This window comes from Sapajus apella, unplaced genomic scaffold (assembly GCF_009761245.1).
Source record: "Sapajus apella isolate SASKATOON/1434 unplaced genomic scaffold, GSC_monkey_1.0 scaffold15, whole genome shotgun sequence".
In the NCBI taxonomy this organism is placed as follows: Eukaryota; Metazoa; Chordata; class Mammalia; order Primates; family Cebidae; genus Sapajus; species Sapajus apella.
Genome location: NW_022436955.1, coordinates 4811 through 17174, shown reverse-complemented (window position 1 = coordinate 17174; position 12364 = coordinate 4811). Strand labels below are relative to the sequence as shown.

The 12364-nt window shown below is 50.0% G+C and overlaps 1 protein-coding gene across 2 annotated transcripts in view; it reads left to right on the top strand.

Annotated features, from left to right (window-relative positions):
• The first annotated feature begins 889 nt into the window (after window positions 1-889).
• LOC116555398 (putative inactive carboxylesterase 4) overlaps window positions 890-12364 on the top strand; it is a 14374-nt gene continuing 2899 nt past the window's right edge. The window contains exons 1-4 of one of the 2 annotated variants that reach the window (XM_032283905.1): window positions 890-1096; window positions 5043-5250; window positions 7670-7814; window positions 10209-10342. In XM_032283905.1, the coding sequence (XP_032139796.1) occupies window positions 1045-1096; window positions 5043-5250; window positions 7670-7814; window positions 10209-10342 (539 nt within the window). In that variant the 5' untranslated portion in view covers window positions 890-1044. The remainder of the gene's footprint in view (window positions 1097-5042; window positions 5251-7669; window positions 7815-10208; window positions 10343-12364) is intronic. The other variant, XM_032283906.1, reaches the window with a different exon arrangement.

Below are 12364 nucleotides of genomic sequence, written 5' to 3'. Positions count from 1 at the left end.
ACATACTATATTTTGAGTGAATACATCATATTTCCTTAGCCAGCTGAACCAGAGTGTGTTTAGTGAATTCCCTATGGTTGGACATTTAATGATCCCATGAAAGAGTCTTTAAGTGACTTCCTCGTGTCCCCAGCAGCTTGTAAATGACAGCTTTCCAGGTGGGCCCAGAGCACTCTGTATCCTCCTGATTTGGTGATTTCACATTGCTTTGACCTCGCCTCTGCTGCTCCTCCCCGCCATCTGTCTTGTTTACCAATGGTGACCCCTTGAGAAGCTGAACAGTGTCTTGAATTGGCCTTTGTATCCATTATATGTGGCCAGGTGCCAGGCGTTTTGATAAATGTTCACAGAATGGATGGGTACATGGATGGATGGATGATTACAGCCAGGGGCTTTGGAGAGATGGAATTCATTTTTACATTTTGTCTAAAAATCCCTGCTTTGGAAAGCAGTGAGTTCTCTGACACTGGAGGTGTGCCGCAGGAGGCCAGGTCAGTTGGCAAGACGTTGTGAAGCTATTTCAGGCCTCAGAAAGGGGAGTGCATGAAATTTAAGATTGCTTCCAAACTTGAGAGCCTGGAACGTTGCAAAACACAAGCCCTGGGAGCTGAGATGTGTGCTAAGTTACCCAGCTGAGCTGCGGGGCTGTGAGTAGCTCTAAAACTTTCAAGCTTTTTCTTAGGACCTCAGACCAAAGCTTCTCTTTGCCTAAAACATCTGCCTGCTAGCACAGCCTTTGGGGGCCGTCAGAGTCCTGCAAGGGAGAAGCCCTGACGTAGCAAGCAGTTGGGCGAGTTTGTAGCTCTCTGTAATCTGAGAGCATAGTCCAGCCTGCTTTGATAAAAGAGGGTAAACTGTGGGTGGGCGTGGTTTGGAGGTCTCAGTAGAAGCCCAGGGAGACCTGGGTAAAAGGAGGGTGTTTCTGATATCTGACAATGAGGAAATGGGCAGCGCAGGGCAGGCCTGCCCTCTGGGGCTGAACAGGGCAGTCCCTCTGAGTTGCACGGAGACCTCGCAGACCCCGGGAGCTGTCGCCCTTCCAGGATGTGGCTCCGTGCTCTTTTCCTGGCCACCCTCGCCGGTTCCACGACTTGGGGTAGGTCCTTCTGAAATAGAAACGTGCGGGGCACGTTTGGGAATCCTTGTTCTGGGCGGACATGGGCTTAGATGCATAGGCACAACAGGTCCGGCTCCGCGGGGTGCGCGCCCTCCGGACTTGGACTTGAACTTGGAGCAGCTGAGCCCGGGCAGCCCCGGCCCGCGCGGAGACGCAGGGAGGATGGACACCCTGAGGCCGCCCTGCACTGGTCGCCCCACGCAGTCCGGCTGCCGGCCAACCTCACACCACACACACGAGGAATTTAGGCAGCTCAGTTTACTGTCCCCTAATGAGTCAGTCATGGCCGGATCACAGAGAGCAGCTTAACAGAATATCAAGAGCATCGAGACCCTGAGCCAGAGTGCATGGGTTTGAGTCCTGGCTGGGCGCTTCCTCGCTGTGTGTCCTTAGGCAAGGGACTGAGTGTTTCCGTGCTTGGGTTGCCCCCTCTCTGAAATAGAGGTGGCAGTGCTACCTACCTCACTGGACTCTGGTGAGGAGGAATGGGTCGTTGTTTCTAAAGCAATCTGGACAGCACCTGGTGTGGAGAAAGCACAGAAAAGGGAGTGGACAAATAAAGGCGTTGTTAAAAAAAAGTAGTGTATGAATAGAAAATATGAGCTGTGGTCAGGCCGCTATATCAGGACCTCTTGCCATGAAAAAGACAGTTTCTTACGAATGTTCCCAACAGGAGAGGACACCAGTGAGGTGGGGGATGGGGCACAAGGGAAAGCAGCAGAGCAGGGGGAGGGGGCGGGGGCAGATCTGAGCCCAAGAGGCTTTTACTGTGGCTTCCATTAGAAAGAAGAGGCAAGGCAGGCAGGCAGGCTGAGGATTGGTGAGTTGGGATAACTCAGGGGGCTCTGGGGCACAGGGGCTGTCCCTAGTTGTCTGGTACCTGGCCCTGGCGTGATTAGGGCAGGTGGGTAGTGGCCAGGTCATGGCAACTGGATCAAAGAGGTGGTTGGGGCGTGGGCTCTGGGTTGGCGGGACCCTGGGAAGGAGAGTTTCTCCAAGGTCAGCAAGGCCTCAGATGTCCGAATACAGAAAGCAAAACACATGGTACATTCAGGGGTGCAGGGAGGGGCCTCTTAATACCCCCAGGGCCATTTTATAGATGGAGAGACTGAGGCTCACACAGGGAAATGTACTTGCCCAAGGTCAACCAGGAAATCATGCCTGGGCCTGTCTCTGGGTCGCAATCCTGACAGGCCAGGCCCCGTCTGCACCCTGTCCTCCTTCTGGCAGCCTGACACTGGGAGAGCCCTGAACTGTGTGTAACAGCAGAGGAAGAGAGGAACCCTATTTGGAGCTGAATATTCCTTTACCTCTGGTTACTCCTGGCCATGCCATCCGTTTCCTTCCTTAGGAAGTCCATACCGGCTGCTTCCACTTCCTCAATTTCCTCCACTGTAAAATGGGAATATTGATGCCTACCCAGCAAGGCTTTTTTGAAGATGCATTTAAACAAACTGGAATGCATGCCCGGCACGGAGTAGGCGCCCCCACATGGTTCGTGTTTCATATCACATCAGTGGCAACTGCTCTTGTTCCCACTCTTGTTTCTGCCTCCCCTCATTCACCCACTTTTTCACCCTTGGCAATTGGCTGCCATCTACGTCACCTTGTTGAAGGGAATCCTGAGCTGAGAAAGGCCAGCCCAGTGGGTTCCGCTCAGCCTTGTCCCTTCTCCACCTCTCTGAAGCCCTCAGCACTCATAGCCGGCGCCTCGCCCTCTTCCTCCCTGGGCTTCCAGGACGCTGGGAGGTTCTTTTGTCCCCACTCTGATGGATCTTCTTTCTTGGCTTAGTGGACCCTGTGTTTGATCTTTGTTTTGTTTCCTTGTCTTTCTCACTGGCATCTTTGAGGAAGCCATACGCATCCATGGTGTGTGCCCTCGCCACCTAGGAGAAGATTCTCCCCTGCTCCTTCTCCAGGCTTCCTTCCAGTCTTCCAGTGTGCTCGTCCTGTGGCACGATCTTGCCAGGATATCTCACCGACATCTCCACTGAGCCCGTGTAAACAGGGACCCAGCATCACAAGTCAGCTCTTTGGTCTTCTTTCCCTTCCTTGTCCTCTGCATCTGGTCAGGGACCGAGTCTTTCTTTTTTTGGATGGAATCTCGCTTTGTCACCCAGGCTGGAGTGCAGTGGTGCGATCTTGGCTCACTGCAACCGCCGCCTCCCATGTTCAAGCGATTCTCTTGCCTCAGCCTCCCAAGGAGCCAGGATTACAGGCACACTCTATTACGCCGGGCTAATTTTTGTATTTTTAGTAGAGGGGTTTCACCATGTTGGCCAAGCTCGTCTTGAATTCCTGACTTCAAGTGATCTGCCTGCCTTGGCCTCCCAAAGTGCTGGGATTACAGGGGTGAGCCTCTGTGCCTGGTCTCCAAGTCTTTCAAAATACCTTTTAGACATCATCATATTTTTTCATATATTTTTTCTTTTTTTATTTAAAATTTTAAAGTAATTAACATGTGGTGGGGAGGATTTCAGGTGAAGGCGAGAAATCCCATACAGTGCAGAACACGTGGAAATCATCAAGATAACAGGTCACCCCTAATGCAACCGCCCATTGCTATGTCAATAAATATGCTTCCAAGGACATTCATCTCACAGTTATTTGTAATTAGCAATAAAAACAAAAGAAAATAAGCTAAAACCGGCATTTTGGGGTTGGCTGTTAATAAGATGAGACATGGATGCTGTTGTGTAACTGGGCTTTGCATAAGGAGTTTCCACTGTGATTGGATATTCCCCTGTAGATCCAAATCTGAATTGCTCTGTCTTATTCTAGCATCACACTTTAAGGGAGGTGTTGACGTCTTGTCTGCATCCAAAACAGAGCAGCTGGGAGGACAAGAGGCTGGAAATTATTTCCTAGGAGGGAAGCTTAGAAAAACTGAGGTCACTGGAGCCAGATAGGACCAGAGGGGTGGGTGGCACTATCAAGTGCCTGAAAGGCCACAGGCCAAAGATCAGATCAGGCCACCATAGTCCCATGGCAGGTAGAACCAGGACTGATGCAGAGGCTGTGGGAAAGGAATTTCAGCTCAATGAGGAAGCATTGTCTGCGCTGCAAGAATGGAGCAGCCCTGCCCAGGGCCACCAGAAGAATCTTCTTTGAGCTGATCATTTCCTTTATCTGGAATGGTTCTTGCTGTTTATTTGTCCACTAAATAAAACTCAAGTGCTTAAACTGGTATTTTAGGCCCTCCCTGACATGTGTTCTCTCATTCCAGGACTATTTACCAATCCCCTCAGACTCCACCTGTTGCACTTGGGTCACGCCCCCTCCTCCAGGCAAGCTCTGCATTCTGCTGCCTCTGAGCCTCAGCACATTCCCTTCCTTCTCTCTGCTCTGTACCACTCACTGCTTCTCATCTCCCCTTATTCAATCCTTCCCTACTGCAAGTTCCAGCTTCTCCATGATGCTTTCAGTCAGAAGGCCTTACCCCTCTTCTAGTTCCTGGACTGCCTTACGGATACCTCTTCCAGGACACAGCCACTTCCTTCCAGCTGCAGGGTCAGGTGTATATGTGACCCTTCCCTGTCAGAGTCAGTGCTTCTGAGAGTACAGGGCAGCTCTTGTTCATCCTTTCAGCCAGCTCGCGGCTCAGTGCCAGGATTCTAAGGGATAAATGTTTCCAGAAGCTTCTAAGGTGGAAGCTAAATGTCTTATTCTTTCCTAGTAGCTCTCCTTCTTGCATTGATTTTTGGCTGGATGTTTTCATGCCTCCAATTCTAATTTGCTCCTTAAACCAGCTCAATGAGTTAGGAAGGACAGTGATCCTCATCCCTATTTTACATCAGGAGAAACTGAGGCCTAGAGGGTTTAGGTGACTTATTCAAGGTCACACACCTAGAAAGTGGCAGACCCCACCTGGAACCTTGTCCAGACTTTCACCTCTGATGCATTCTGATTTATTCTCCATGTCCAGCAGGGCACCATTCCTCGCCACCTGTGGTGGACACCATGCATGGTAAAGTCCTGGGGAAGTTCATCAACTTGCAAGGATTTGCACAGCCTGTGGCCGTTTTCCTGGGAATCCCTTTTGCCAAGCCTCCTCTTGGACCCCTGAGGTTTACTCCACCACAACCTGCAGAGCCGTGGAGCTTCGTGAAGAATGCCACCTCTTACCCTCCTATGTAAGCCAGGGGTGGATTTGGCACATTTCAGCGGGATGCTCGCCTCAGCGTGATACAGGAAGGAGTCAAGGCAGTCCCCCGATGGGCTGATACTTTGCTCTGGAATCCTGAGATCATTGTAGATCCTTAAGAACATTCCAGAACTCTCACAGCTTTCTAGAGTCCATTATTTAACACATGTTTATTGAGCACCTACTGTGTGCTGGGCATGTTCTGGATTCTTGGGATCTATTAGGGAACAAAGCAAAGATCCCTAGGTTCATGGAGCGTGCATTCTAGCAGGGGGAGACAGGTAAGAAACAACACGCAAATTACTCCATGGATGATGTGATATGTTAGAACAGGACAAGTGCCTTGGAAACAAGGAGACAGTTGAGCAGGTGAGGGAGATCAGAAGTAAGGATCCCATGAATTTCCCTGTCTTGAACTTTGGCATAGCTGGGGAGAGGGATGAGTCAGGAGGTGTGTGGGTGGGAAGTGTACTGAGGTGGCCACTCAGCAAGTGCTCAACTCTCAGGTGTGCCCAGCTCCCTGTTCCTGAGGAGAACAATGGCAGGTGTGTACAGTCACCCTGGCCAAGCTGGGAAGAAAAACCCAAAGGTTCTGATTGGCCTCACCACCACTCCCCAGGGTTCCAAGGACCCCTACAGGCATCAAACCAGACCCCATTCATCTCTGCAGCCAGGTACTCGGGGGGTTTCCAGCAGCCCACCTCTGGCTGTGTCTTTTCTTTGCTTTTTTTAAAAAAAGTAATATTTACTATTTTTATTTTTTGGCTGCAAATGTAATATATACTTATTCACAGAAAATTTAGGAAATACAGAGAAGGAAAAGTAAGAAAATTAAAATCACGTACAATATCTCACCACTCAGAACAGCTAGCAATATTTTAGATTGTAAAGTATTATCATCTAATTTTTTTTGTTTTCCAGTTTTTTTTTAACCTATTTCTATTCTTTCTTCCTTTAAAATGGAATGCTATATTCAGATAATTTGGCTCCCTGCCTTGCTCATTTGTAAGTATATCATGAGCATCATTCCATGCCATGATAGCACAGCCTGATATTAACAGCAGCATTACGTTTAGTATCGAAGCATAATTAATTTCCCCAAGCTTCTATTTGGGGTCATTGCTACATACCATGATTTTAATAATATAACATCATGAATGTGAAACCTTTATGCACATTCATGAATATTTTAAGGTAAGTTTCCAGAAATGACAGTTCTGAATCCAAGAGTATATATCTTTTGTTAAATTTATCTCCCAAAATATTCCAATTACACTCCTCCCATTGACGAATGAAAACCTCCATTCAGCAGACTCTTGGCAATGCTTGGGGTAATTTAAAAATGATTTTGGCAAGAGGATAGGCAAAACAATAATAACTGCAATATTATTTTCCACTTTAGTTTGCATTAACCTGAAGACCAGTGAGGTTGAGTTCTTTTTCCCTTTCTTCACATTAGAATGTCTTTTTTATTAATTATCATGCCCCTTGCGCTTGGTGATATGTGGGGAAATTTCCCAGGATGAGAATCAAGAAGTCATCTTTACTGGCCCCAATTCTGTCACTTGACAGCTGTCATCCTGGAGCCTGAGTGCCTCAGTTTCCTCATGTGCATAGTGGGGGCAGTGATGCGTGCCTCCTGCTACATTGAGATCTGGGACCATTGCTTATAACAAACTTGTGTATAAGCACCACATGGCATGGATCTTCCTGGCTCTCTGATGTAGGTCAGGTTCTCCAGCCTCTCTGGGCTTGTTTTCTCATCTGTAACATGGAGATAATAGAACCTATGTAATGGGACTGATCTGAGGCTTAGATGAGTTACTATACAAAGAATACTTAAAACAGTGTCTGGCGCACTGGGAGGACTCAGTAACTATTGCACGTATTCATCTATGTTGGATCTTTGAGCCCTTTCAGCCCTTGCCTGGGATGGGTTGATGGTCAAATCTTGGCATGTGAGGGCTGCAAGACCCATGTAGAAATACTCCCCTCACTTAGACCTGGCAGATTGGGACCCAGAATGTGAAAGGAATTCACCCAAAGTTACCTCGTAAATGCATAGCAGAGAGAGGACTAGAGCACAGTTTTCCTGATGTTGTCCCACAAAGATTTCACTCCTGAGCTATTGCAGGAGATGTCACCTCCCAGGGAGGATTAGTATATTGGTTGTCTCTTTCCTTGATGCTGGGAGTCACAAAGGCTCCAGGAAGGGAAATGGTGTGAAGCTCTTTACACTCTGCTTGGTTTCAGGAGAACTTAGTGAGTCCTAGCGCCCCCACCTGAAGACCCTGATAGCCTCTTACCCATTCCAGTATCTTGGACCTCCCAGTCCAAGGCCCTGCCCCAGAAGACACCTGGCTTAGATCTGGCTGAACTTTCAGGGGTTTTTCTTTCTCCCTCCCCAGGTGCTCCCAAGATGCCGTGGCGGGGCAGGTGCTCTCTGAGCTCTTTACCAACCGTAAGGAGAACATTCCTCTCAAGTTTTCTGAAGACTGTCTTTACCTCAATATTTACACTCCTGCTGACTTGGCCAAGAAAAGCAGACTGCCGGTAAGCCGTGGGATCCCCTGGTTGAGGCGTGTCAGTTCCAGTTCCCCGGATCTTCTGGGCCACACCAGAACGGGGTGAAGGCAGCTTGGGGAGGGGGCTGCAAAGGCCAGGATTGTTTCAGGGACCCCAGGACCTCCACGGGAAACACAAGTTTTCCACACCTCAGTTTCCCCTTGTGACACAGGGCCTCTGGGGGAATCTGCTGTGCATCTTTTATGCACATCTTAATTGTTCCAAGTTCCCTTATGCTAATGAAGGATGAGAATGATTACTTTTAGTTACTAGATTAAAAATCTGATACTCAGAGTGGGCAAGACATGATTTCCAATAATGTTAGAGGTGGAAGGGACTTAGAGAAAAGCCAACACCCCCACTCTTCCTTTTCGGATAGAGAAACTGAGGCCCAGACAGGAAAGGAGAGGTCACCAGTAGGGTAGTTTTTGCTCAAGCCTTCTGATCTTCAAACCAGTGCTTTTGACTTGGAGTGGGGCATTGAGCTCGTATGTGGCCTTTCTCCAGCATACCCACATCCATCTGGGGTAACTTTCATTGTCTGGGTATGGGTGTTGGGGGCAGAGCCTGGAAAATCCCAGGAGCACTTCCTTTTGCCTTTGGCCAAATATCTGGGATTTTGTTGTACCTAATTTCCTCCCTAATTGTCTTGGCAAAGGCTGATGATCCAGTGAGTCAGCGTTTCCCAAATAAATGAAGGACAGAAGGTGGGGTAGGCTGCCAGCTGCAGGTTGGAGGGTGGGAAGGGTCTGCTGGCAAAGGAGGCCACCTCAGGGAGAAGAAGAAAGAGTGTCGCATCCAGCCAGTCCCCCACGGGCACGGTAGCATGATGCCCAGGAGTGAGAGAGCAGGTCTGCAAACTTGGGCCTAGAAGTTGTCCCTACATGTGCTTGGTAAGACAGAGGAAGTAGGAGAGTTTTACTCATTCATTCATTCATTCACTCATTCATTCATTCTTCTATTGTGTACTCAGTGCCCTATATACACAGTTACACCTGGGGCTTCAGGGGAAAGAGGAACATCAACCCACTCCACGCAGCCCCTGCCTTCAAGGATCTTGCCGTCTGGGCTGTAGAGACACATGCTCCCTTCAGGAGGTTATTGCAGGCCTTCACACAAAGATGGATGCACGCTCAGTCCCTCCCCAGGAGGCAGGCAGGCATTAGAGGTGTGGGAGAAAAAGGGCTCTGGGAACCTGGAGGTGGGAGAACCTCCGGGAATAGCCATAGGTTCTAGAACTACATGGTCAGGGTTTAAATCCTGGTTTTGCCTTTGACTAGCTGAGAGTCTTGGGCGTTTCTTAACTTGTCTAAGGCTCTGTTTCCTCAAAATGGGATTCATCACATTCGATCAGTCAAGGGTGACCACTAAGCTTGATCTCAGCTCCCGGCTGAGCAGGTAGAGGCAGGCTCGTACTCCTGTAACTAACAGTGGACTTGCTGCACTGTGGCTGGCTCCTGCAGCGTGTTGTGCAGCTCAACATGTGGACGCTGCAGCCAGACTGCCTGGGTTCAAGTCCTGCTTCTACCATTTTTGAGTTGTGGGACCTTGGGCAGTTAAGCGCCTCCATGTTCCTGCCTGGAAAATAGGACAGTATTGGTACTTACCCAGGGGATAGTTCATTTTACCGTGCTTGGAACAACACATGGTACATAGTTTATGTTATGAGTTCTTTTATGTTTTATTGATAATATTATTACAATATCATTATTTTAGCCACTCTCACTTCTTCCCTGCTACGTGGACTTTTAAAATGCGAGAACCATGCATTAGGAATTGTATCCCTCTAATCCCCGGGCATTAGCGCAGTCCCTGGCACATAGTAAGTTCTCAGATAGTATTAGTCCATTGATTGAAGGCACCCTGGGATCTGCAGGGTGGATAGGATTTGGGGATGCAGAGGCATAAAGGAGGCATTTGAGGAAGAGACACCATCACAGGCATGTGTGCTTCTCAAGACAATCACTCATGCACAGAAAAGTTTAATTCACCATGAGAGAGTTAACTGAGATGAAGTTGAGATACAAGGGCTGCCCCATGGGTACGCTGGGCTGCATGAACAGTCCAGGCTTGAGGGTGATAGAAGTGAGGGCAAGACCAAGACTTCCTTAGCCTTTGCTGTGCCCGTGATGATGAAGAGTCTGGGGAGAAGCACTGGAGGCTGGACAGTAAGAAGGGGCAGCCACAGTGTGTGTAGTGGGGTGGTGGCTTGGGCCCCAGTTGGGAGAATTATAGAGGAGAGAGACTGCCTTTTGCAACCTTGCTGGGCGCTGGTGAACTTTGGGTAACATCCTCCTTCAGTTGTGACCTAAACAAGGCACCTTCTGAGTGTTTCCTGGCTCTGCGTCCTGTAACTGGTCTGTTGCTTCCCCTTCTGCCCAGGTGATGGTGTGGATCCACGGAGGGGGGCTGTTTTTGGGCGGTGCATCAACCTATGATGGGCTGCCCCTCGCTGCCCATGAAAACGTGGTGGTGGTGACGATTCAGTACCGTCTGGGTATCTGGGGATTCTTCAGGTAAGAAACTGGACTCTCCTCACTGCACTTTGTCCGCCAACACCAGGGTACTAGAACTCAGCTCAGGTCATGCTAGCTGTTAGGGGAACTTAGCTGGGTTCCACAGCAAGCCATCCAACCCCTTCATAATTGGACACTACTTACCCTCTCATTCCCCAGCCACACTCATCCACTTGCCTCTGAGCTTTTGCATGTGCTGTTCCCTCTGCCTGGAATGCCTATTCTATCTGATGAACTCCTCTTCATCCTGCAAGACCCAGCCCCCAGTTACCTCCTCTGAAAGACTCATCTCCTTTTCACCTGTGCTGCTTCCACACATGGCATTTCTCTGTCATAGCAGATAACAGTTAGCCCAGGCATTGAAGGTTGACACATCTGACTTCTCATGAGAAAGGAGGGAAGGGGCAGTCACAGACGGAGCTCAGTGCATGTTGTGGGTGAAGGAATGGGGGCTGCAGATGGTGGGGTGTGGGAGCATCTGTCCCCTTTCCAGAGGAGTGTTGGGGCCCATGTACCCCATTTTCTGCTTGAAATCTGGCAATGCAGGAAGCAAGGATGGAATCGTCCCCATCAGATTTCCACGGGGACAGGAGCAATTACTCCTGCAGGGTGGAATTACTATGAACATTTTCTAAGTGTGTCCCCCCCAGCACCCCAATCCTGAGTGAGTGATGGGAGGGCTGTGGGAGGGATTGCACTCACCGATGGGAAGACCTAGGGAGATGGAGGATGGGTTCTGGTCTACCTGTCAGCAGGGCGCCCCAGGCCAGTCTTGGCCGTATCACCTTCATGGGACTCCACATCCCTTTCAGCCACAGCCTGTATCTCTGCTCCCGCTTACAATAAAGCTGCCTCATGATCTCTCTCCACTTCCTCTCCTCCGTGCGTCTCCTCCGCCCATGCCAGCCATGTTTGTTCCTGACCACACCACTCAGCTGCTCTCATCGTGGTCACCGGTGACCGCCGCTGCTCTCCACCCAACCGCACAGGACCTCCCAGCAGCAGCCGATGGCCACGCAGCCTCTGTGAAATGCTTCCTCCCCAGCCCTTTCCCGGTGCCTCCACCTCCCTGTCCACTGGCCTGTCTTGTCTCCCTCTCCCTCTCCACTAATTCCCAGTGATCCCAGGGAGCCGCCCGGAGCCCCCGTTTCCAGCCCACCTCTCCTTTGAAGCCCACAGGCGTCACTCACTGTCTCCTCTCTGCCCCTGGCTCTTTAAAGGGTGCCCCGCTCTTCCCAGGGACCAGCTGAATCCTTGACGCCCTCCCCAGCAGAGACCCCCTCCTCCTCCCACGGCGCCTCCACTCAGCTGCTGCTGCCCCATCCTCTCAGGGGCTCAGAGAAGGCCTCTTGGGCAGCCTGGACTCTCTTTTCTCACAAACCTCGTGGCTCCACCTTCAGAATCCACTCAGAATCTACAACTTTGCACCTCCTCCCTGGCTCCTGCCCCAGCCTAAGTCTTCTGTCTTTTGCCTGGGTTATGAGCCTAACACTTAGTTTCAGATCCCTGCCACTTTTATGCTGGGGCTGAGCTGCACAGTAGCCAGAGTGATCGCTTAACACATGCATTGAATCACATGATGCCTCTGTGAAAAACCCTGCGGGGGCTCCCGTGTCCCCTGTGATGACAGCCGAAGTCCTTGCCAGGGCCCCAGGGCCTGTCTAGCTGCACCTCCCCACGCACACTTTCTTCCCCTGGGCCCCAGGGCCCTTGCACTTGCTTTTTCTTCTGCCTGGAATTCCTTTCTTTGGTTATTTGCAGGCTCATGTGCTCATTGTGCTTGTTTGATGAAGGTCTTTGGCTCCAAGACCTCAAATGCCACTGCCTCCAAAAGGCCTTCCCTGGTTGCGATCTGAAATGGCACCGTCAGTCCCACCCCTGTTTTTTCTTTACCGCACTGTATTTTCCTCAATGCACTTTTACTACCTGACATCGTTATATCCTCTCTACGTATCTGTTTATCCGCTTATGATTTTAGTGTGAGCTCAGTGTTGTGATTTGTAGTGTGAGCTCAGTGTTGTG